Source organism: Eurosta solidaginis, chromosome 3 (assembly GCF_040869045.1).
Source record: "Eurosta solidaginis isolate ZX-2024a chromosome 3, ASM4086904v1, whole genome shotgun sequence".
Classification (NCBI taxonomy): domain Eukaryota; kingdom Metazoa; phylum Arthropoda; class Insecta; order Diptera; family Tephritidae; genus Eurosta; species Eurosta solidaginis.
Window position 1 is genome coordinate 155535277 of NC_090321.1, and position 23332 is coordinate 155558608.

The following is a 23332-nucleotide window of genomic DNA, read 5'->3' on the forward strand; positions in this document are numbered from 1 at the left end:
AAAGTTAAAACTATTTATTGTCCTACAAAACATAAACTAACTTAAATAAAGAACAATAACCTAAAACTAAAAATACGTGTTTTTTGTATTGATTGGGGAGTGTGCAGTAGGGTGTGTAAGTAAGTACAACTTTTTCGAAGGTTCCAAAATGGAACCTCACACCTTCTTTTGTGAGCATCTCAGAAAAGATATATGCATGTGTTTGTGCGTCTCTTCTCCGCTGCTCGTATGGCATATGGGTAGACATAATGATTGGTTTAATGATGTACATACAAATCCCTGCTTAGCATCGGCTTAGAGATGATAGTATCCCTTAGTGTTGCTAATATTCGTCACAATATATATGAGACTTCTTGTCCGTTGTAACAAAGAGATTTGAATTATCAAAATTAGTTAGGATATTTGATACACGCCACAATGTTGCATTTTCGATTGACTTATCGAGTTTGATAGTGTTGCCACAGATCCATAAGATTTAAAAAAGATTTTGAATGAGAAAATAATTAAAACTTAATTAAATAAACAAGGAAAGAAAAATTTAGAGATAGAAATATAAGATTTTAAATAAGGAGATAATTAAATTTAAATAAGCACAAACGAAAGGAAATTAGAGTTAGAAAGCTAAAATTTCAGAAATTTAGAATAAGGCAAATGATACTTAATAGAACTTAGAAAAGTAAAGTTTAAACAAAATTCAAAATAAGGCGGACCTAAAATGAATTGGTAACCAAAAGAAAGAAAACGACAATAATTAAATTTTTCTTTGGAAAAATATATATATATATATTGATATAAATATATAGATACATATATAAACATAGGTAAAATAAAATACAATAAAATTTCAAAAATAAAATAAACTATAATGAAGTAAAATACAATAAAATAAAATTTAATAAAATAAATAAAGATTATAAATAGTAATTGTAAGAACGCGACAAAATAAAATAAAACACAATAAAATTTTAAATAAATATACCAAAAACAAAATAACTTATAATAAAATAAAATTCGATAAAATAATAAAGATTATAAATATTAATAATATAAATACAAATGAAATAAACTAAAATGAAATCAAATAGAATACAAATAAAAACCAAATATACCACTAATTGCATTATAACTAGGACGTATAGCTATACTTACCACTGAGCGTATAATTAAAATCTGCAGGCCAAAACTTACAGTACAAATTTTAAATTTTGCGGTTGCCAATATTCTCTCTTACGCTAGTAGGGTAAATGATGTAATAATATAATAAAATAAATTTTGTATTATTTTTATTCATAATGCCTTGTCAATAAATATCTTGCAATTTAAAAATGGGAATGCTGATATTCTTATTTATTTAGAAGGCGAAGGTATATACAGGTAAGGGGCCACCGAAAAATTAGGTGCGTCGGTGGCCATGGGTTTTGAGGGCGGGAATAGCAGCGTGCGTCGCAACAACACCCGCGGCGCCCCCATGTATATTCGGCCTTTTTATTTTTTTTTTTTTTTATTTTCAGCTTGTTTTTTTTTGTTTCAGTGTTGCAACCGGTCGTATCCGGTTCGGATTTTTTTTTTTTTGTTATTTTCGTTGTTTTAATATTTCTGTTGGTAGTTTTCAGTTGTAGTTTAAATTCAAATTTTAGTCTTATTTTTCGGTTAATTTTTTTATGCGTTTAGATTTCTCTTTTGAATTTTTGAATTGATCGTTTAATTTTGAATTAAAAGCGTTTTGAGTCGGTTCTGCGCTTCTAACAGTTTTTTTTTAAAGGCATGATATGAACTTTTTCTGTTTATGGCGCAGGACAGCAGGGTTGGCAAGAACCCCGCCCAGCCGACATGGCTAGCCACAGAGCAATACTAGATCATGCCGACTGCATTCCTTGCTGCTCCACTAAAGATGCGTTACCATAACAAAATGTTAGAAATAGACTAATTTTAAGAGCACTGCTGCTCTTTACAAATAAAACTCATTTATTTTATACTGTATTAAGCAAGCGAAACGCTTTAAAAAACTTCGTTTATTTCAATATATATGAGACTTCATGTCATGTAACAAAGAGATTTGAATTATCAAAATTAGTTAGGATATTCGATACACGCCACAATGTTGCATTTTCGATTGACTTATCGAGTTTGATAGTTATTACGTTCCATTGGTGCGTGAACCAGATACGGTTAGAAATTTAACATACAAATGCAACAACAACGTTGTGATGCTCATTTTTATCTGGTTCAATTTCTGATCCGTATAGCAGTTCTGTTCGTTTCATTTTCTGTAGTAGATTTTTTGACAGCTAACCACTTTTCAGTTGGTAGCACTCATGGCTCAACTATATGGTTGGCTCATCTCTACAGCAACAACATACCTTTGTTCACATTGCCAAAATCAGCGTGTTGGTTTTACACGAATTGAATGGAATGAAAACATAAAACTTAGCAGCATTTGGTAGTAGTAGGAAAATGTTGTAAATTCGTTGGTTTCATTTTAAGTTTGCCATCTCCTTCTGACAATCCCTACTCCAGTGAAATGAAAAAAATAAAATCAGCTGGTGAGATGAGTCAACCATATAGTTGAGCCATTGTAGCACTGAACTAAATACGTGTACATTTGTGTATACATAAAAGATTTCGCCATATTTAAAAGTAAAAACACTGAAAGAGTAAACAACTTGAAGATGATGTAAGGAAAATAAATAGTTTGCTTACGTCCGAAACTATTTAAATGTTAATAGTTCTATCACTATCTTAAAATTTTGTGTACGTTTCTTCTTATTTTCAACAAAACAGATGTTTTATATTAGTGCTGCCAGCTTTTATAAAGTTGATCCAGATCGTTCCAATGAGATTTGAGCTAGAGCTAGAGCTCGATAAACCAATGGAACGGTCCTAGTGTTGCCACAGCTCCATTGAAAAAAAATGGGGACTTACCCACAATATATGCACATGGATTTATACCGCGACTGTCCAACCTTACTGCTGTGCGGGATAGTCATATGAAAACCAGCCTTGAGCAAGGCTTCAAACCTAAAGCTGTTGGGTAAAATCCCCAGATTTATTCGGCGCCGAAACCGTATTATCTCCAATCTAAATTTGGCAAGGGATGACGCAAAAGCGTTTCAAAATACGGTAAAAGTTTAGTTGAGGGGTCGACTGCTAATACGCTACCAAAAATATCGAGAGAGGTGTCAAAAGACGCGTATTGACCTCGCATCAATTAGGGTCGGATTAACAAGTAGCCAGAGTAGGCAGTTGCCTGGGGCCCCGATTTTAGGGTGCCCCCGAAAAATTAAAAATACTTCTAAAATTTTCTTGCAAACATAAAATTCTGGAGAGTGAAAGAAAAATATAATCAGAACTGAAAATAAATTGTACTCATATACATAAATAAAATTTAATTGACCGCATTCAAAAGGCGACGACCGACCAACTAGACAAGGTTCCTAAAAAGGACATTTCCGACTCATTTGGCTAATTGTATGAGCGTGAAAATAAGTCTATCGAAGTGAAAGGAGAGTATATTGAACAATAAAAAAGTTTATAACTTTTCTTTACTTGGAAGGTCATACTGGTGGAAATCTAGCGAATCAAACTTTAAAGTTTCTTACTGAAGGCTGTGGTTTAGATATTCAAAATTGTAGAGGACAATACCTAATATGACAACGCATTAAACATGTCCGGAAAGTATAAAGGTGTGCAAGCAGGGATCCTCGTGTTACAATGAAACGTGAACCAGATACGGATAGAGTTTTAACATAGAAATGCAACAACAATGGGAACCATATGGATCACATTAGTTAGATTCCAATGACGCGTGAACCAAATACAAATAGAAATTTAACATGCAAATGAAACAACAACGTTGTGATACTGATATTTATCTGGTGCAATTTCTGATCCGTATAAAAGTTCTGTTCGTTTCGTTTTCTGTAGTAGATTTTTTTGCAACTAACCACTTTTGAGTTGGTAGCACTCATGGCTCAACTATATGGCTGGCTCATCTCTACAGCAACAACACACCTTTGTTCAGATTGTCAAAATCAGCCTCTTGGTGTTATACGAATGGAATGGCATTAAAACTTAAAACTTAGGAGCTTTTGTGTGTAGTAAGAAAATGTTGTCAATTTGTTGGTTTCATTTTAAGTTTGCCATCTTCTTCTTACAATCCCTAATCTAAGGAAATGAAAAATATAAAATCAGCTGATGAGATGAGCCAACCATATAGTTGACGAAAAGGTTTCGCCATATTAAAAAGCAAAGATACGGAAAGAGTAAACAACTTGAAGAAAATGTCAGGAAAATAAATAGTTTACTTACGTGCGAAACTATTTAAATGTTAATAATTTTATCAGAATCATAAATTTTTGTGTACGTTTCTTCTTCTTATTTTCAACAAAACAGATGTTTTATATTAGTGCTGCCAGCTCTGATAAAGTTGATCGTGAGCCAGAGCTCGATAACTCAATGGAACGTTCCTATTAGTTACGTTCTACTGACGCGTGAACCAGATACGGATAGAAACTTAACATGCAAATGCAACAACAACGTTGTGATACATATATTTATCTGGTGCAATTTCTGATCCGTATAGCAGTTCCTTCATTTTCGTTTTCTCCAATAGCTTTTTTGACAGCTTACCACTTTTGAGTTGGTAGCACTCATGGCTCAACTGTACGGTTGGATCATCTCTACAGCCACAACATACCTTTGTTCAAATTGTCAAAATCAGACGCTGCTGGTGTTAGGCCAATGGAATGGAATGAAAATGTTGTCAATGTGTTGGTTTCATTTAGAGTTTGCCATCTCCTTCTGACAATTCCTATTCCAGTGAAATGAAAAAAATAAAATCAGCTTATGAGATGAGCCAACCATATAGTTGAGCCATGGTAGCACTGAAATAAATATGTGTACATATGTGTATACGTAAAAGATTTGAAAGCAAAAACACGGAAAGAGTAAACAACTTGAAGAAAATGTAAGGAAAATAAATAGTCTGTTTACGTGCGAAACTATTTAAATGTTAATAATTCATAATCAGTAACTTCAATTTTTGCGTACGTTTCTTCTTCTTATTTTCAACAAAACAGATGTTTTATATTAGTGTTACCAGCTCCCACTAAGCTGCAGACATTGGTGCTTTATCGGTAACCGTATCGGTAACCTTATAACAGCTGATCCGACCAACCTTAAGCTGCAGACATTGGTGCTTTATGGTAACCTTATCGGTAACCTTATAACAGCTGATTCGAACAACCTTATGGCAATCAATGCAATCGATTATTGGTGCCGCTAAGGTCGTAACCGTATCGTAGCCAACCAATTGGTTTTTGGTTTACCGTCGTAACGATAAACAGCTGATTACTTTAGGGATACGACTACAGCGATAGGACAAACGGCACCAATGACTCCCGCTTTATGGGAATCAAAGCAATCGATTATTGGTGCCGCTAAGGTCGTAACCGTATCGTAGCCAACTAATTGGTTATTGGTTTACCGTCGTAACGATAAACAGATGATTACGTTAGGGATACGACTACAGCGATACGACAAACGGCACTAATGACTCCCGCTAAAACCAATTGGTTGGCTACGATACGGTTACGACCTTAGCGGCACCAATAATCGATTGCATTGATTCCCATAAGGTTGGTCGAATCAGCTGCTAAGGTTACCGATACGGTTACCGATAAGGCACCAATGTCTCCAGCTTTTGGGTTTACCGTCGTAACGATAAACAGCTGATTACGTTGGGGATACGACTACAGGAATACGACATACGGCACCAATGACTCCCTCTTTAAGTTCATCCAGATCGTTCCAATGAGATTTGATCGTGAACCAGAGCTCGATAACTCAATGGAACATTCCTATTTATTACGTTCCATTGGTGCGTGAACCAGATACGGATAGAAATTTAACATACAAATGCAACAACAACGTTGCGATCCTCATATTTATCTGCTACAATCTCTGATCCGTATAGCAGTTCTGTTCGGTTCGTTTTCTGTATTAGATTTTTTGACAGCTACCCACTTTTGTGTTGGTAGCACTCATGGCTCAACTATATGGTTGGCTGATCTCTACAGCAACAACATACCTTTGTTCACATTGCCAAAATCAGCGTCCCAGCAAAAATGTACCCGTAAATTGATTAGTAAAATGGCTAAAAGCTGTGTCGATGGAACACGTAAATCGTTAAGTAGCATTTGTACAGGGCGTCAGGACTGTTTGTGACCAGTCCATTCCGTCATACCTTTTATGTGATTGTCCATACTGCTCACACATATACGGTATTAGGTTATCGAAATGTAAACAAACTATAGTGCTGTACTGTTCTTACATTCACGTTATGGCAGTCATTTTTTAAGTTATATACCTGTAACTTTACGAGTATTTTTACAGTATTTTCACGGTAATATGACCGCCTTTTCAATATTGTTATGACCGTTTTTTTTACTTGGATTATACTGCTATATAAATAAAACATTTCTTTAATTCAAATCCATTAACATTTCTTTTATTCAACGTTTTTATAATATATTACATTATTTATAATATTTGTAAATTATTAACTATAAGTCTTAAGGAAGGAATAGTTTTTCAGTCTTGTTGGTGAGCCATAAATACAAATTTTATTGTATGCGATTGTATGCACACAAAGTTAAGAGAAACTTAAATAAATTAATTAATGATATAGAAAACAAAAGAGAAGAACTAACAGAACTATTGTTTGCAGTAAACCATCAAATCGCGAGTAGCCAATTCACAATTTGGGTAAGTTGACTTGTAATTCGCCAATTTTAATACTATACCTTTTTTATTTTAGTTCAGAAAGCTGCAATTGAGGTTCGAAAGTTACAATTGAAGTTCGAAAATTTCAATTCAAGTTCAGAAAATTTAAATTCAAGCTCAGAAATTCTATTTGTATTTCAGAAAATTAAAATTGAAGTTCAGAATTTCTGTTTGTAGTTCAGAAAATTATAATTGAAATTAAATTGTAATTTTCTGAACTTCAGTTGTAATTTACTGAACTGCAGTTGAAATTCGTATAGATATGTAAACATTTTTTTCAATTTACAAAATAAAAAGGTTAAAAAAACAAAAAATTTATGATGAAAAGAATCACGACTTCAAAACGCATTAACTTATAATGTCATTGGTGAAAACAAAAAAAGGAAAACTTTTTTTTCTAAAATTACAATAGACTATAATACTTTTTTTTCTAAAATTACAATAGACTATAATACGATAAGTATTTAGCTAGCCTACCACCTAATTACATATATGTAAGGTTCCCAAGCACAATTACCGCCAAAACTGGCGATTTTGTTTCATTTAAAGTCCTTTTTTTTAACTAAATGAATTGTCAATAAATGTTATATAAAATGGGAATGCTGACCGTCTTGTTAATTTAGAAGGCACTTAGGTATTTCAGGCAAGGGCCACCGAAAATTTAGGTGCGGCGGTGGCCATGGTTTTGAGGGTGGGACAAGCACCGGGCGTCGCAACAACACCCGCGGCGCCCCCAAGTTATATTCGGCCCTTTTATTTTTAATTTTAATATTTCAGGGTTTTTTATTTTAGAATTTCAGCGTTAGTAAGCGGCCATGTCCGGTTCGGTAATTTTTTTGCGCTAGATTTTTTTTGAATTTCTTTTTTTTGAATTTTAAATTTTGAATGTTGTAACGGTCTGTCCGTGACATCCGGTTCGGTCGGATGTTGTTCTAATTTGAATTTCAAGCGTTTTGAGTCGTCTGTGCGCTTTTTGTCAGTTGATTTGAATAGGCATGATAGGAACTTTTTTTTTGTTATGGCGCAGGAACAGTAAGGTTGGCAAGGACCCCGCCCAGCCGACATGACTTGCCACAGAGCACCCCCAGATCATGCCGACAGCCTTCCTTGCTGCTCCCATAGAAGATGCGACTCCATAACAAATTATTGATAAATTCGTTGCAATTAAATTGCTTTAAAAAGCTTTGCAAACTTTGCGAGATTGTTGAAGATTATTTTAATTACAGCATAAAAAGCTTAGATTAGTAACGTAGGAAAAAACTTAGAATTATTTCAGTTAATTTCATCACAAATATTTATATTCAAAATACTTTTTTGTTATACATCTAGTTTATAAATTTTTGTTAAAAATTGTTGACAAATTCGTTGCAATTAAATTGCTTTAAAAATCTTTGCAAACTTTGTGCGATTGTTGAATATTTTTTTTCAATTAGATCATTAAAAGCTTAGAATAGGAACGTAGGAAAAATCTAAGAATTATTAGATGCCTAGATACTTTTTAACCAAGATTATTTCAGTGTGTGTTGTTCGTTTGTTGTACAAATTCGTTGCATATTAATTTTCAGATCAAGAATACTCAAAGGTGTCGTGGCATCGTCTTGTTGGTCAATCGCGCGCCGCCATATCCATTGATGGGAATTGACATTCATTATAAAGTAGCGAAGGCACGATCCTGCGCAAATACATCGCCAACCTGTGTTTGGCAAAAGATATGCTAAACTGTAGAGGAAGAAACTTTTTAAAATTTAATAAAATCAAAATTATAGTTCTGCGAAAAAGGGGTAAAGTATTGTATGTTAAAGTATAGCAAAGTCTCAGCGGCCTTGTCCTGGTGAAAATTGAGTTTGAATAGGTCTCATTCTTCATTCTCGAAACATTTACAAAGGTACCTCGTAAGATATTAAAAATCCTCAACGCTTTTTGCAATAACTTCAAAAAAACTCACATTTAAACCGGTGTCCTATACCTACTTCTGTTTAACTTCTACATATCCATAGCTATCTTCACCACCAGAAGGAGTCACTATTGTTTCCTACACCATATGGTCGCCAAGCCTAAAGATTAGCCACTGGAAGAAGCTACATGCCTGCCAAAATACTGCCCTCAGAACCGCCACGGGTTGTCTCCTTATGTCCCCAGAACACCATCTACATAATGAGGCGAGAGTACTCCCAATAAGTGAAAGAAATGAAATGCTAACCGTATAGTTTCTGTTGAATACCCAGGAACCTGAGCATCCCAACAGACATCTGATTGATTAGCCAACACCACCCAGGGTCTTAAAGAGTCACATCCGTAAGCACTATGAGGAAATACGGCACCTGAGAACTCAGCCGTATGAAGCAAGAAAATACCCCAGCGGGCTAGGCGGTCAGAATATTCCCGCGGTAGGTATTCACGGCGCCAACAACTCAAACAGCTGTTACCACTCATAACTACGATCTTCGTAGCAGAGTAGGTAGCAATGCTGAGCATCAGCCCCTGCCCCGTCTTCTCCCCCCCCCCCCCTCTTTTCCGGCAGCAATCGTGTAGGTCAGGGAAACAGACTCTTAGTCCCTAACCCCGTTTGCCAGCACAGAATATATATGTTTGCGACATCCGCCCAATGCAGCTCCTGCCTTGGGCGATGCCACTTTCCTAGATATTCTGGTCTCCGCGACGGCAACCCCCCGACGGTTTCATTGGGCCATGTTGCCAGGTCGCAAACTCCAATCTACCGGGTACCCCAATGCTTACCCAATGACGCCCAGTCCCAGGGCCACAACATCAGTTGCGTCCTGGCCTTCCTCAACCCAGGCGTAGTCACCCGACACTTACTCCCAGAGTGGCGACATCTCCCCCTATGCACTTCAGAATTCTGCAGTTAAACTGTAATGGACTAACTGGGAAGATCACGGAGAGAGTCGATTTCATGAAGCGGCACAACATCCGCATTGCTGCGATTCAAGAGACTAAACTTACAACAAGATCTGCACTGCAAACCTGTTCTGGGTATAATGTCCACAGAAAAGATCGCATGATCGGAAATGGAGGCGGCATCGCGTTTATCATAAACCACTCTGTGCAATATCATATATTTGATCCTGGCATCGACCGCAGCGACAATGTCTTAGAACGTCAAGGCCTATCTGTCCGGTCAGGCGATGCAAACCTAGAAATCATCAACATCTACATCCCTCCTGTCACCTGTTGCCCCAGTGGATACTGCCCTAATATCAGAGCCTTACTCACTGGCAACAATCGCATTATCTTAAGCGATTTCAATGCCCATCACGATCTATGGCATTCTAATTTGCGGGCGGACAGTAGGGGTGAGATATTGGTGGATCAAATAGAAGAAACGACGTTCTGCACAATAAACGGAGACGCCCCGACGTATGGTAGGAAGCTGTCACAGTTCGCCGAACATCTCAATCGTGAGCGCAGAACTCGTAAATTGCGTCAACTGGCAGCCGATGGTAACATTGGCATCCGACCACCTGCCTATACTTATTTCGTTCGAGCGTACCGCCGACTTCATCGTTACAGAAAAACGCACTTTCATAAACTTTAAAAAAGGAAAGTGGGACGAATACAAATCTTATACAGACAACCTCTTTGCTGCCTAACCTATTCCGACTGATGCCCGCCAAGGGGAGCGTGCTTTCCGCAAGGTCATTGAATTCGCCTCGGCACGTTTCATTCCCGCCGGGAGAATTCCCAAAATTAGGCCCACTTCCCGGCGGAGGCCGCAAATTTAGCGAGAGAACGTGACCTTATAAGACAGTTCGACCCAGGCGACCCTCAAATAAGGGATATAAACCAACGCATCAGATTGCTTGTGGATGAACACAAGCGGGCGAATAGGGAGGAGCACCCAAGATTTTAACCTCTCTGCCGGTGTGGGTAAACTTTGGTCCGTCGTAAAGTCCCTATCGAATCCGTCTAAGCACAATGACAAAGTTTCCATCGCCTTTGGCGATAAAGTGCTGTCGGATTCGAAAAAATGCGCGAGCGCTTTCTGCCGTCAATTTGTAATGCATTCTACGGTCGACAAAGATAGACGGAGGGCCAACAGACACGCACATACACATAAATTCAGCGCGTCACCAACTACTATCACCGCCAGAGAGGTTGAAGATGCCATTGGTCACGCTAAACCATCCAAAGCAGTGGGACCAGACGGCATAGCCATGCCGATGCTTAAAAGCCTAGGGAAAGAGGGTTTCAAATACTTACCACATGTCTTCAACCTGTCTCTTTCCACCTTTTTCATACCCGAAAAATGGAAAATGGCCAAGGTGGTTCCGCTACTAAAGCCTGGGAAACCAGCTAACATAGGAGAGGCGTATCGTCCGATATCTCTCCTATCGCCAGTAGCAAAGACGCTTGAAGCCATTTTGCTCCCCTACTTCCAAGCAAATTTGCAGCTAGCCTGTCATTAGCATGGCTTCAGAAAACTCCATAGCACAACCACCGCACTACGTGCCATCAGCACCCAGATAAATTGCGGTTTAAATCAAAACCCCCACAATATAACAGTACTCGTAGCGCTAGACCTATCAAAACTATATCTGCGCAGAACACTTTTACGCAGCTTTTCTTGTGGGTTCAACAAAATCATTAAAATTACAACAACAACATGAAAATTTTCTATTTTGTGATACTAGGCCCAAAGCACGTCCTTTGACACCCCTCCCAATAATTTTGCACGACTTTTAGCAGTTGTGAGCTAAAGTAAAGAATTACCCTATGATTTAATCAAGTTATATATATGAAACCGTGCAAAACAACTGAAAATTTTACACGAATACGACACTCTTATGATTTGCCCAAGTGAATCTGATTCTCAGGCTCCAAATAGTATTTTTTTTTTATATACTTGTGCATTATTTTTTTTACAATGTAGCTATTGGTTACTGTTAATTATACTTACCAACAAAGGATTCTAACTCATAGTCAACGCCACAAGATTTACCCGTATCGCCAGGCGCGGGTTGGAGGAACTTCAAATAAAATGGATACGCATTGGGTCCTAATTTTTTAACAAGCCGCTCTTGTAATCTCGTCAATGGCCGTTCAGTTTGTTGTGGCGGATATATTTGCTCATGCGATAAATACAAGTCTTTACGAAATGTTAGACCAAGCACGTCCAAATGCTCACGTCCATATCTGAAAGCGACAAGTACTTGTCCAAATACCTTGCGATCTTTTACATATTCGGGATCGATGAAAACTACCCCGTCTATAGGATCAACTTGTGAAATGTGGTAGACGAAATCGCGTTTCCCCAGGTACACGGTGATCTTACCATTAGATGAACTTTTCTTAAATACTCTTGTGGCTTGACGTCTTGAACTTGCATCTGCATCTCCTCCACCACCACCACCACCTGCTTCATCTGATGAGGGTGTGGCAGCAGTTGCTGTTCCGCTGGTAGAAAGAGTATTCATCGGTGTATGTAATAAATGAAATATATATTGTTCGAACAGCCTTTAATGATGGGATTTTTTGGTGGTAAAATTACTTTAAACTTAATTCCTATTTCGGCATATAAATGCTAATCATGCGTTGATTATGTGTATATACTCGAATTCTTAGAAATATTGCAATTACCACGTTAACCTTCGTAATATTAAATATTTTTGGTTAGTCTCTACACCAACCATAAATGATTTCGATTATTTAAATATGTTATATGTAAATGCACTTGAGCAACATTTTGTTTTTCCTTATTATTTATCCTTTTCATACAAATTTAACATTTTCTGAACGTTTTAAGAACTACCCTGCAAAAATTATTGGATTACGTGTTCCATTTTCTTCATGTTGGAGTACTCTAACAATATTCCTTTGCAATGCGTTTCCGAACCACCATCAGCCGATCATTGCTCGTTTTTTAACGACAGTGATCACGACACGATGACGATCGAACAGAGTTGCCAAAAGTAAAATATTGCATGCAAAAGCTAATAATAAAATTTTACTTTGGCAACTCTGATAAAATGCAACAGCGCACTGGGTTTATGTATACATACTATATTAGTTTCTTTATTCACGTATGCGTATGCGTATTATATTAGTTTCTTAATTCACGCAAATGCTAAATAACATAAGAATATTCGTAGTATAAAATATAAAAGTTGTGCCCCTCTTCATTTACTTTCATTTTAAATAAAACTCACTTCGACAATTCTTTCCGACACAATTCCTCTTTAGTACTTTGGCATATGACCCTCTGTGGGTGCTCCATGGAGTACTACAGTGAAGTACTCTCACGATTGTTCTCTATGGAATACAAAGCGAGAGTGGGATCACCTACTCCTCTCCTAGGACATCGCAATGTTAATTGGAGCACATTTTTTGTATGAATACAGATTAGATTTGGAGCAGTCCTATTCTCCCAAAGGAGTATTCCTTACATTATTTATAGAGTACTCGCGTTTTTTGAAGGATAGCAACAATATCGCGAAACGTACAATGGCTACGCTCGCCGTTATCCATTCACCCCAGTTAGCTGATATGCCGTGGAGGGCGCCGCCTCCAGATGGTTGCCATTATTATTCGTCATTTTCATATTGCACCCCACATATACATCTTATTCTTTCTGCCTAACAGCCTTACAATGGCTGAATACTTATTTATATATATATTTCCTATTCTTCTTAGTATTCACAATGACATGTTAGTAATGCAAGTTATAGTGTTGCCATATGTGTCATTGAAAAGATGACTTGGGTCATTTTACCATTACATCTTCCTTTTTGGGGAAAAGAAGAATTGACAAAGTGATCAATTTTGTCACATTCTTCTTTGGCCAAAAACTTATAAAAATTGTTGCGAACAAACGAATATATATATATTAGGGTGTTCCTCCCCTTTTTAATTCGTTGGTTCGGAACCATTTTTATTACTGATTATTACAAATGAATGAATTTGATTTTAATTTATTAAATTATGTTGTTTGTTCTTCTTTTTGTTGTAGATATTTACATTTTAATATATATTAAATTTGTTAAAGTTTTACATTTTTAATCTATGCTGCTTTTGAAATATGTCTTTTTCTGTTTTGTTTTTTTTTTTTTTTTTTGTTTGAACCAGGCATGCTTAACCAACGAACCGATATCATTTCGTTACGATAATTAACGTTAATAAACGAAACAAAGTCATTTCGTTTCGTTTATTAACGTTAAGAACGTCAAATTAACGAAATGATTTTGTTTCGTTTTCTGCCATATCAAAACGAAATCAAATCGTTTATGTTGATTATTAATTTCAAACAATGCTGGCAAAACTGATTGGTGGCGGAGTCATTAAAGGTGAAAGCATTAGCCAAGCTGGTTGCAACTTTTCTCATGAATTTTGACAGTACGAACATTTATCAGAGTATTTTTGACATTACCACAACGAATTACACATACAAATTACATGGAGTTTGTGTGTGTATGTCCGCTCGCTGTTACCACCTTACGGCTTTACCATGGCTATAGCATTGCCAGCACAATTCAAACATAAAGTATCACGTTTCTGTTAACGTTTTTAACGCTAACGAAAGCTTTTCGTTTCGGTTAAAAACGAGATACAATTTATCTTGATAATTTCTTTATCGATAATATTTCGAAGTGTTTCAACGGAAACTGTGGAAATTTTTTGATAAACGATTAGCTTAACGTTAAGGTGCATCCCTGGTTTGAACTTAAGAAATACGAACAATTTTCATGAAATAGGTTTTTTTGAATATACAAAATTTGTGTTATTTTACTTTTTTTTCGTTTTAACAGTTTTTAAGCCTTCGTGGATGCTTATATGCTAGTAAGTAAATTTTGGATTTGTTTTTTAATCAAATTTAAAGTAAACGAACTGGAGTAATGTTAATTTACTTTACTTAGGCGGTTTTTATGTACCACTTTTTCTTTGTTTTTAACTTCATCGAAAATAGTTACATTAGGTTCGTTAATTTTAGTTATAATAAACGGACCTTGATAAATATTTGGGTGCTTATGATGTGGTTCTTTTTGTAAAAGTACTTTATCTCCGATTTTGACAACTAAAGGTCGTGCCGTTTTATCGTACAGATTTTTACTTTGTAATTTATTTTTATTAATTAGATTCTGTGCCATTTTGTACGTTTTCTGCATCCTAAACTTAACTTCTTTGGCATAGTTTTCGACATTATTGATCGGGTCAATTTTTTCTTTACTTAATTCATTAGGCAAAGTTGCCTTTTTCCCAAAGACTAACTCGTAAGGCGAAAATTGGTTGTCGAAAACTGTGCTACTCGTAGTATTGTGTAGGAAAGTAAAGTATTTTAAATAAACATCCCAATCAGAAAAAGTGTCTTTTAGATATGCACGTAAGTATTCATTAAAAACTCTATGATTACGTTCAATCGTGCCAACAGTTTCGTGATGGTATGCAGTTGAAAAATTATGTTGAATATTTAAAAGCTTTGTTAATTCTTCGAATAATTCATTTTTAAATTCAGTACCTAAATCTGATTTTATGGCATTCATTGTGCCGTAAGTTAAAATGAATCCTTTAAAAATAGCTGAAGCGATTGTTTTTGCCGATTTGTCTGGTACAGCGACTGTTACCAGGTATTTAGTCATGTCGCAAATCATGGTAAGTGCGAACTTGTTACCATATTTGGACTCAGGTAGGGGTCCTATTGTGTCAATTACTAGTATATTAAATGGTTTACAAGGAGTTGGTGTTAAAACAAGTTTTTCTTTTGTTTTAGGTTTAACCTTGTTTAAAAGACAATCTTTACAATTTTTGATATATTTCGATATATCAGGAGTCATGTTCTTCCAATAAAATTTTGTTCGCAATTTTGCGTAAAGTCTTTTCATTACGCAATGTCCACCAGAATTGGATCATGGTAAATTTTCATAAGTTTTAATTTTGTATCTTCATCTGTTACTGTCTCCACTGGATCTGTTAATATAATTTCTAATGATTTTAAAATTTTATTTCCAATATTTTTGAAATTTGTAATAGTATAATGTTCGAACATAATATCGTTTTCAGGCCATTCAATTTGCTCAATCTTGCGTTTGCCGGCTTCTGATTCAAGCCTCGAAAGTAATTTCTCTAAAGTCATTGTTTCGTTAACAAGCTCAAAACTAAGTAACCCGAGTTTCTTATGTTTAATATGCGCAAAAATTCTTAAATTTGTTGTTTTATTATTTTTATCGTACGTAATTGCAGATCTTATTCGTGGAAAAATTGAATGAAAATTTGTCGTAGACATGTAAAGTAAGTTGTTTTTCGTCGTTTTTGTCTGTTTTCCTATGCAAATTTTTGTCGTTCGCCTTTTTTGTCATGGCTCTTGTCTGTACTGCCAAAATTTGTTTGTTATCTTCTTTAATCTCATCGATTGTTATACGCGATAGTGCATCAGCACAAACGTTTGATTTACCTTTTATATATACAATAGTAAATTTATATTCAGACAGTTCCAGTCTTATTCTTGAAAGTTTTGAAGATGGGTCTTTCATGTTGAATAAGTATACTAGAGGTCCATGGTCTGATTTTACAATGAAATGGGTACCATAAACATATGGTCGAAATTGCTTGATTGCAAAGTAAATAGCTAAAAGCTCTAATTCTATAATGGGTTTTTTCTGTTCGGCTTTATTAAATGCTTTAGAAGCGAAACAAATTGGTAAATCACTACCTTGTTGTTCTTGACTCAAAATAGCGCCACATCCAGTTGTGGAAGCATCAACTGTAATAATGAATTGTTTAGTAAAATCTGGGTATTGAAGTAATTTTGGTGAAAGTAACGCTGCTTTCAAAGATAAAAATGCTCTTTCGCACTCAACATCCCATACAAATTCAACTCTTTTTCTGCTTAATCGGTTCAGAGGCGCTGCCAGAGACGCAAAATTAGGTATAAACCGTCTGTAATAGTTTGCAAACGCGACAAATCGTCCTACCGCGTCTTTGTCATTCGGTTTTGTATACTTTTTAATTGCGTTTATTTTAGAGTCGTCTGGCAACAAACCTTTGGCTGAACATTTGTGACCTAAAAATGTAACTTCTGGTCGTAAAAAGTTGCATATATTTGGGTTAAGTTTGAGATTAAAAGACCTACAAGTATCGAAAACTTTTGAAAGACTTTTAATGTGGTGTGCTTCACTACACCCTATGACGATGATATCGTCGACGTACAAAAATGCGACATTGGGTGGTATACCCGAAAAAGCTATGGTCATCATTCGTGAGAATGAATTTGGTGCTATATTTAAGCCGAATGGAAGCACTTTCCATCTAAATGCGCCACGGTCAGTGCTGAAAGACGTTATGTCACGAGAGTCAGGATGCAAGGGGATTTGATGAAATCCTGAAAAAAGATCTAATGTGGAAAAATACTTTGCTCTACCGAGATTGTCTAAAATATCATCAACTCTAGCTAGTGGGAATTTATCAGCAATAAGTTTTTTGTTTACTGCGCGAAAATCTACGCACATACGATAAGCTTTTTGACCAATTGTATCCTTCTTTGGGACTACAATCAAAGGACTATTGTAATTCGAATAACTGGGTTCAATCAAATCATTGTCTAACAATTTATTTACTTGGCGGTTTATTTCTTCGCGTTGAGAGTATGGCAATCTATAGTTTTTAACATATACCGGTTCGTTGTCTGTCAGTCTTAATTTTTGCTCGTAAAAGTTATCTAAAGTCATTTTGTCCGTATCAAGAGCGAAAATGTCGGCATAATCTATGCAAAGGTCAATTAATTTACTATGAGCATGTTGAGGTATTTGATTTTTCAAAATCGAAATTAGTTTTTTGGTACGTTTGTCTTCTGTTTCTGTTAATTGTATAAACATTGTAGTTTGAAAGTATTTCTATCCGAATACTTTTTCTTTTGACATACTTTATATCATCCGTAGTATTTATAACTTTAATAATTGGGTTACTGGAATTAACAATGCACCCGTCGCTTTCTGTTCCGTGTAGGATTGGTATCGCGACTTTTTCATTATCTACCCAAAAGGAAATACTATTTCTTTCATAATTAATAATGCATTTGTTAATTTTCAGAAAATCTTTACCCAGTATGCCATCGGATGGAATATTAAAGTCTTCATTTACTACATGTAAAGTATGTTTAATAGAAAAGTTTGAAAATTTTTAATTTGCTGTAATTTTACCTAAAGTAGAAACTGAATTAGAAGTGACACCGGTAATGTTAATAATGTCGTTCGTATTTAAGGAAATATTTCTGTCTAGACATGATATTTTTATTAAAGAAATGTCGGCTTGAGTGTCTACTAGGAAAGAACAAAATTTTTGTGACTCGTTTAGTTGTAATTCTATGAAATCTGAGTAATTTAAATTTAAACAATAGATGCCTACTGGTGAGGGAAGTTCGCTTACTGGCTTAGTTCGTCCTCCCTCAGTGTTCGCTCCTGAGGGGCGCTGGCGTTTAAAGCGCGAACGTTTGCGTTTCGACCTCTACCATTGGCTGATCTCGAATTGTTACCTCTATTGTTACTATTGTTTGAATTAGGATTTGTATTTGGACGCGTATTATTATTGTGATTATTCTGATATCTATTTCCGTTATAATTCCTATATCTTTGATTATTAATACCGTTATAGTTACTATTGTATGAAAATGAACTGTTATTATTTCTATAACCAGTATAGCCGCGGTTTGGGTAAAAACCTTGATAACTACCACGTGAATTTCTGAATGTACTCTTACCACGTTGTTTTGTTCTACAATAAATTTTGCTACTACGTCTTTCGGATCTGTAAATTCCGTTGAGGCTAAAATGGTTTCTACTAAATTGGATTTTGCATTTAATCTACACACGTTAACAGTTTGTTCGACTGCCATTTCATGAGCTTTTACTTGAGTGATCCCTTCAATAATAAGAGACCGCTCAAGTGAGTCAGCTAAATCTTCAACTTTTTTGGCAAAATCTGTATAATTGTTACCGTTAACGTGCAACGCTGCAATTCTCCCTGCTACAATCTTCGAGTTGTCTGGTTTGACCCTACTTCGTAGAGCTGTTTTAATTTCGTTAACTGAAGTTACTTGTGTTGGTATTGCTTCACGAACTTTACCCTCTAATTTTGATTTTAATAACGCTATAAAAGTATCGGTTAAATCTGCAGTAGCGAATTGTTCAAGTAATGCAATTTTGTCTATGCAAGAATCAAGTGCAAGAGGATCACCACTGTAGTTTTCTCTAATAGAATTAGCACATGTCTTAATAAAAATTCTCTTTTCCTCAGGTGTTGCCATGATTTGATCGTTAAGATCTGGAGCTGAATTAGCAGATGAGGCCACGTTTGTACTAATTGGATTGTTAAGATCTGGGTTTGCGTTAGAAGTTGAAGTTAATATTTCACTATTTGAATCGTTAAGATTTGAAACTAAATTAGAAGTTAAATTTTTACTTGAAGAATCTTCGAAGCCTAGGAAATCTGCTGACAACGATAATTTATTTTCCTGTTTGGTGACTTTTTCAGTCGAAGATGAAGCTAAACTTTCGTAGCTTGAGCCTGAATTATCTGAATCGCATTCTGAATCTGAAGTTTTTTGCACTTGCTTACCACTTCTAAGGTTGTACATATGAAATTACTAAAGCACTTGTTTGAATTTTGAATTTATATTTGAAGTTAAATTGTTGAGGAAAAAGAGAGCAGAAAAAAAAATTTTATGAAAGGGAACTGATTTGCAGGTGAATAGTCGCTAAATACATATTTAACAATTTATTAGAAGAATTAATTGAAACTGCAGTAAACTTGTATGAAAAATCTATAAAAATTAATTGAATTTAAAATGTCACAAAAGTACATAGGTATGAATTGTAAAAAAAAAATACAAAAATGTGGTAATCACGGACGCACCGCTTTATTCAAAAAAATCTCAATTTGGTTTTTCACGGAACCACCGCATGTAATAAAAAAATCTTAATTGGTTTTTAACGGAACCACTGCATATTGTCAAAAAAATTATTTGGTTTTTAACGGAACCACCGCATATATCAAAAAAATTATTTGGTTTTTAACAAACCACCGTTTATATAAAAAAATTCAATTGGTTTTTAACAAACCATTGTTATGTCAAAAATCCAAAATTTATATGAAATGTGAAATTATTTTAATTGGAAAGCGAAGACACCGAATTTAATATAAAATTTTAATTTTTAATATACATACATATATAGGTTTTAAAGAAAAAAATACCCGTAGGCAAAAGCAATGTTAAATACGTATATGTATATTATACTTATTGTGCTGCTGCCGTAAACGCTGCCGCTGTCGTCGCCAATGCTGCTGATGCCGGATTCGCTGCCGAAGTCGCTGCCGGTGTTTTTGCTGCCGTTAATATTGCTGCTTCTGGCGGTGGTGGTGGTGGTTGAAAATGGCGATGTTTTACCGTTTTGTAGTGGCGTGGGTTATATGCCGTTATTAAAAGCGTTGTTTTACAAAAATTTTCCTCGTTTTTGCTTTTATATTATCTCCGTTATATTTATTGTAGTTTTTAGTTGGTTTTATTAATTTAAAGATTTTGTTTTATCTCTGTTAAGTTTAGTCCTTGCATTAGTTGTATTTCTATTAAAAATTGTCTTTCCTCCAATTGGATATTTAATTTTGTATTACCTCTGCATTATTTAGTTGCAATTTTTAGTACATTACGTTATTTAGAATATTTTTATATTATTTTTGTTGAATTAGTCGTAGAATTAGTTGATTTGTTAAAAATTTCCCTTTTATTAAGGTATTAAATTTCGTATTACCTCCGAATAATTTATTTCTTTTTTTTTCTTTAGGTGATTTTATTATTTAAAACGATTTTTCCTTTGTATTATTTCTGTTTCCTTTAAACGTTTGATTTTAATCGAAAATTTTCCATTCTACAATTAGCTCTGTATTATTTCTGTTTTATTTATTTGTAATTTTACTATTTAACCGCTTTTTATAATATTTCTGTTTTAATTTGTCGTAGTTTTAGCTTTAGTTTATTATACAATATTAATTTTTCTCCAAAATTTCTATCACCCACTGCCACTTTTTTTAACACCACTCTACTCACCGCCGAAATTGAAAAAATGAACGAGGCTCCAGCCTCACGGTCGCCATATCGCGAAACGTACAATGGCTACGCTTGCCGTTATCCACTCACCCCAGTTAGCTGCTATGCCGTGGAGGGCGCCGCCTCCAGATGGTTGCCATTATTATTCCTCAGATGAAGTTTCTTGGCGGCCTCGTGCGCCAAATACCCATTCACATAAAAAAAGTATTATTTACTTAGTTTTAAATTTTAAATTTACTTCGCGTTTTATTAAAAATTCACGGAGAGCCGTCTGCGTGTTTCGGTGTCCAAAATTACAATCATGGCGGTGCAATATGAAAATGTCGAGCACACCCTTGCCAATCGCCATTTTCATATTGCACCCCACATATACATTTTATTCTTTCTGCCTAACAGCCTTACAATGGCTGAATACTTATTTATATATATATTTCCTATTCTTCTTAGTATTCACAATGTCATGTTAGTAATGCAAGTTATAGTGTTGCCATATGTGTCATTGAAAAGATGACTTGGGTCATTTTACCATTACAACAACGACGACCAACCCAAAATATTCAGCAAAAAATTGACACGGAGGAAATGTCACACGGAATGTTCCCAGCAAAATTGTACCCGTAAATTGACCAGTAAAATTACTAATTTTTGTGACGTATTTGAGGGAACATATGCCGTCTATCAGTGAGTTTTACAGCTCCGGCTCACGCTCAATTCTCACGGGAATGCTCTGGATCATTGGGAGACTTGAGAAGCAGATGTCGTGAAATTTTCGCACACGTGAAATGTGATAGGCAGATGCCGCCGCTGTGTTTAATTTAACTCATACGGCGAAAGGCTAAGCCGCGACATCTATTTTTGAAAAAGTAGGTATATTAACAGCCGCGTTGCCAACCTAAAAAGAAGTTATTAACAAATTATCTGGCTCATAAATTGAACCAGACTTCTATCTGGATTTATCTGGCTCAAATCGTTGTTGTTGCATTTACATGCAAAACTAGTTATCTGGCTCAGGCTTTTTCCACCGGATGATAGCTATAGCATGTAAGAAAAGGCAAGCATATATGTATTGAACATTTCAATTACGCCATCTCATTCTGTCATAGTAACAATTGTGGAACAATGTGGGATATTTTGTTCTTGGTCGCCATTTTCAATCACTAGATTTTTGCTGGGGTGTTGGTGTTAGACGAATGGAATGGAATGAAAACATAAAATTTAGCAGCATTTGTATGTAGTAAGAAAATGTTGTAAATTCGTTGGTTTCATTTTAAGTTTGCCATTTCCTTCTGACAATCCCTACTCCAGTGAAATGAAAAAAATAAAATCAGCTGGTGAGATGAGCCAACCGTATAGTTGAGCCATTGTAGCACTGAACTAAATATGCATTTTAAACTTTACCAAGTAGCGCAACTAACAGCTGATCGCTCAAAATTTGCACACAAACATCACTAATGGTCATATTACGGAAATCTAAGGGAAATTGAAGTTAAATTTTTAAACAGACATAAAATGTTATAGTTTTGGATTATATAGCATCTAGGACACCTTAATTGCAGTAACTGAAAGAAAATGTGTGCTTATGCTCAAGTATTTAATTATTTTTCCTAAATTTATCTTTAATATTGATGCAATGATTGAAGTTATATCAAAGAGGATAAATATAATAAGAGCCGTCACTCGTTATTTTTTAGGCATTTACTATGTAAACTGTGAGATAGTCGCTACTTTTTTTTTGGGCGAGATGTTTATAAATGTCTTCTATACATTTTCATGGGGTATTTTTGTTTATTTTTCCGACTGTATTTAATTAATTATTTAATTCTCTTTCCAAAAAACACGTTTGCATAAAGTGATAACACCGCATGGATAAATGGCAGGCAATTTAAAAATGTCCCTAATAAAACAAAAGTAGCGACTACCTCACGGTTTACATCGAGTAAATGCTTAAAAAATAACGAGTGACGGCTCTTATTATATTTATCCTCTTTGGTTATATTAATCCAATGCAACTCTGCTCTTCTTACTGTTCTTCATTCCACTCCTTTCAAGTGTCTCTTTCACTGAATTCGAGTGCCTTCCACTCTATTCGCAACATAACCTCAATTTAAGCTGCCAAACTATATAGTAAACAATAGGGGGACTCATGAAAGCATATAAACTTATAAGGCGTAAAATTATATCCATTTACACACGCTGTTATATGAACGCACCTAGAAATATTCTTGATAAACTTGATTGTTTATCAGCTGTATTATTGCCAAACAAAAATTTTTTGATTGTTATACAAATTAAAAAATGCCAAGATTAAGTGAAAAATCAAAACTAAAACGTCTTTACTAAGTTATTCTAGTAAATGACTTGCTGATGTTGGAGATTTCTGATGAAAAGCCTGCTGTAATGTCTGCAAGGTTGCATTCCTTTGAGTTTACCGCGTTTACACAATGAAATGTGCGCGTAAATTTATACAAATTGTGTAAATGATTTTTTATACAAAATTTGACAGTT

At 35.2% G+C, this 23332-nt stretch overlaps 2 protein-coding genes across 2 annotated transcripts in view; one reads left to right on the plus strand and one right to left on the minus strand.

The window, feature by feature from the left end:
* The window catches only part of LOC137244413 (succinate--CoA ligase [ADP/GDP-forming] subunit alpha, mitochondrial-like), a 127557-nt gene that overhangs the window by 77679 nt on the left and 26546 nt on the right, over positions 1-23332 (plus strand). The gene's annotated exons all lie outside the window — the stretch shown is intronic.
* On the minus strand, positions 8076-12229 carry LOC137244411 (beta-arrestin-1-like). Its single transcript, XM_067773389.1, has 2 exons — positions 11699-12229; positions 8076-8502 (listed from the first exon to the last, which is right to left on the minus strand). Exons 1-2 carry the CDS (start codon positions 12213-12215, stop codon positions 8498-8500), a joined length of 522 nt encoding a protein of 173 aa, XP_067629490.1. The 5' UTR covers positions 12216-12229; the 3' UTR covers positions 8076-8497.

Bases quoted from the DNA above. Each gene is read 5' to 3' on its own strand.
- LOC137244411 (XM_067773389.1), bottom strand. From the start codon at position 12,215: ATGAATACTCTTTCTACCAGCGGAACAGCAACTGCTGCCACACCCTCA.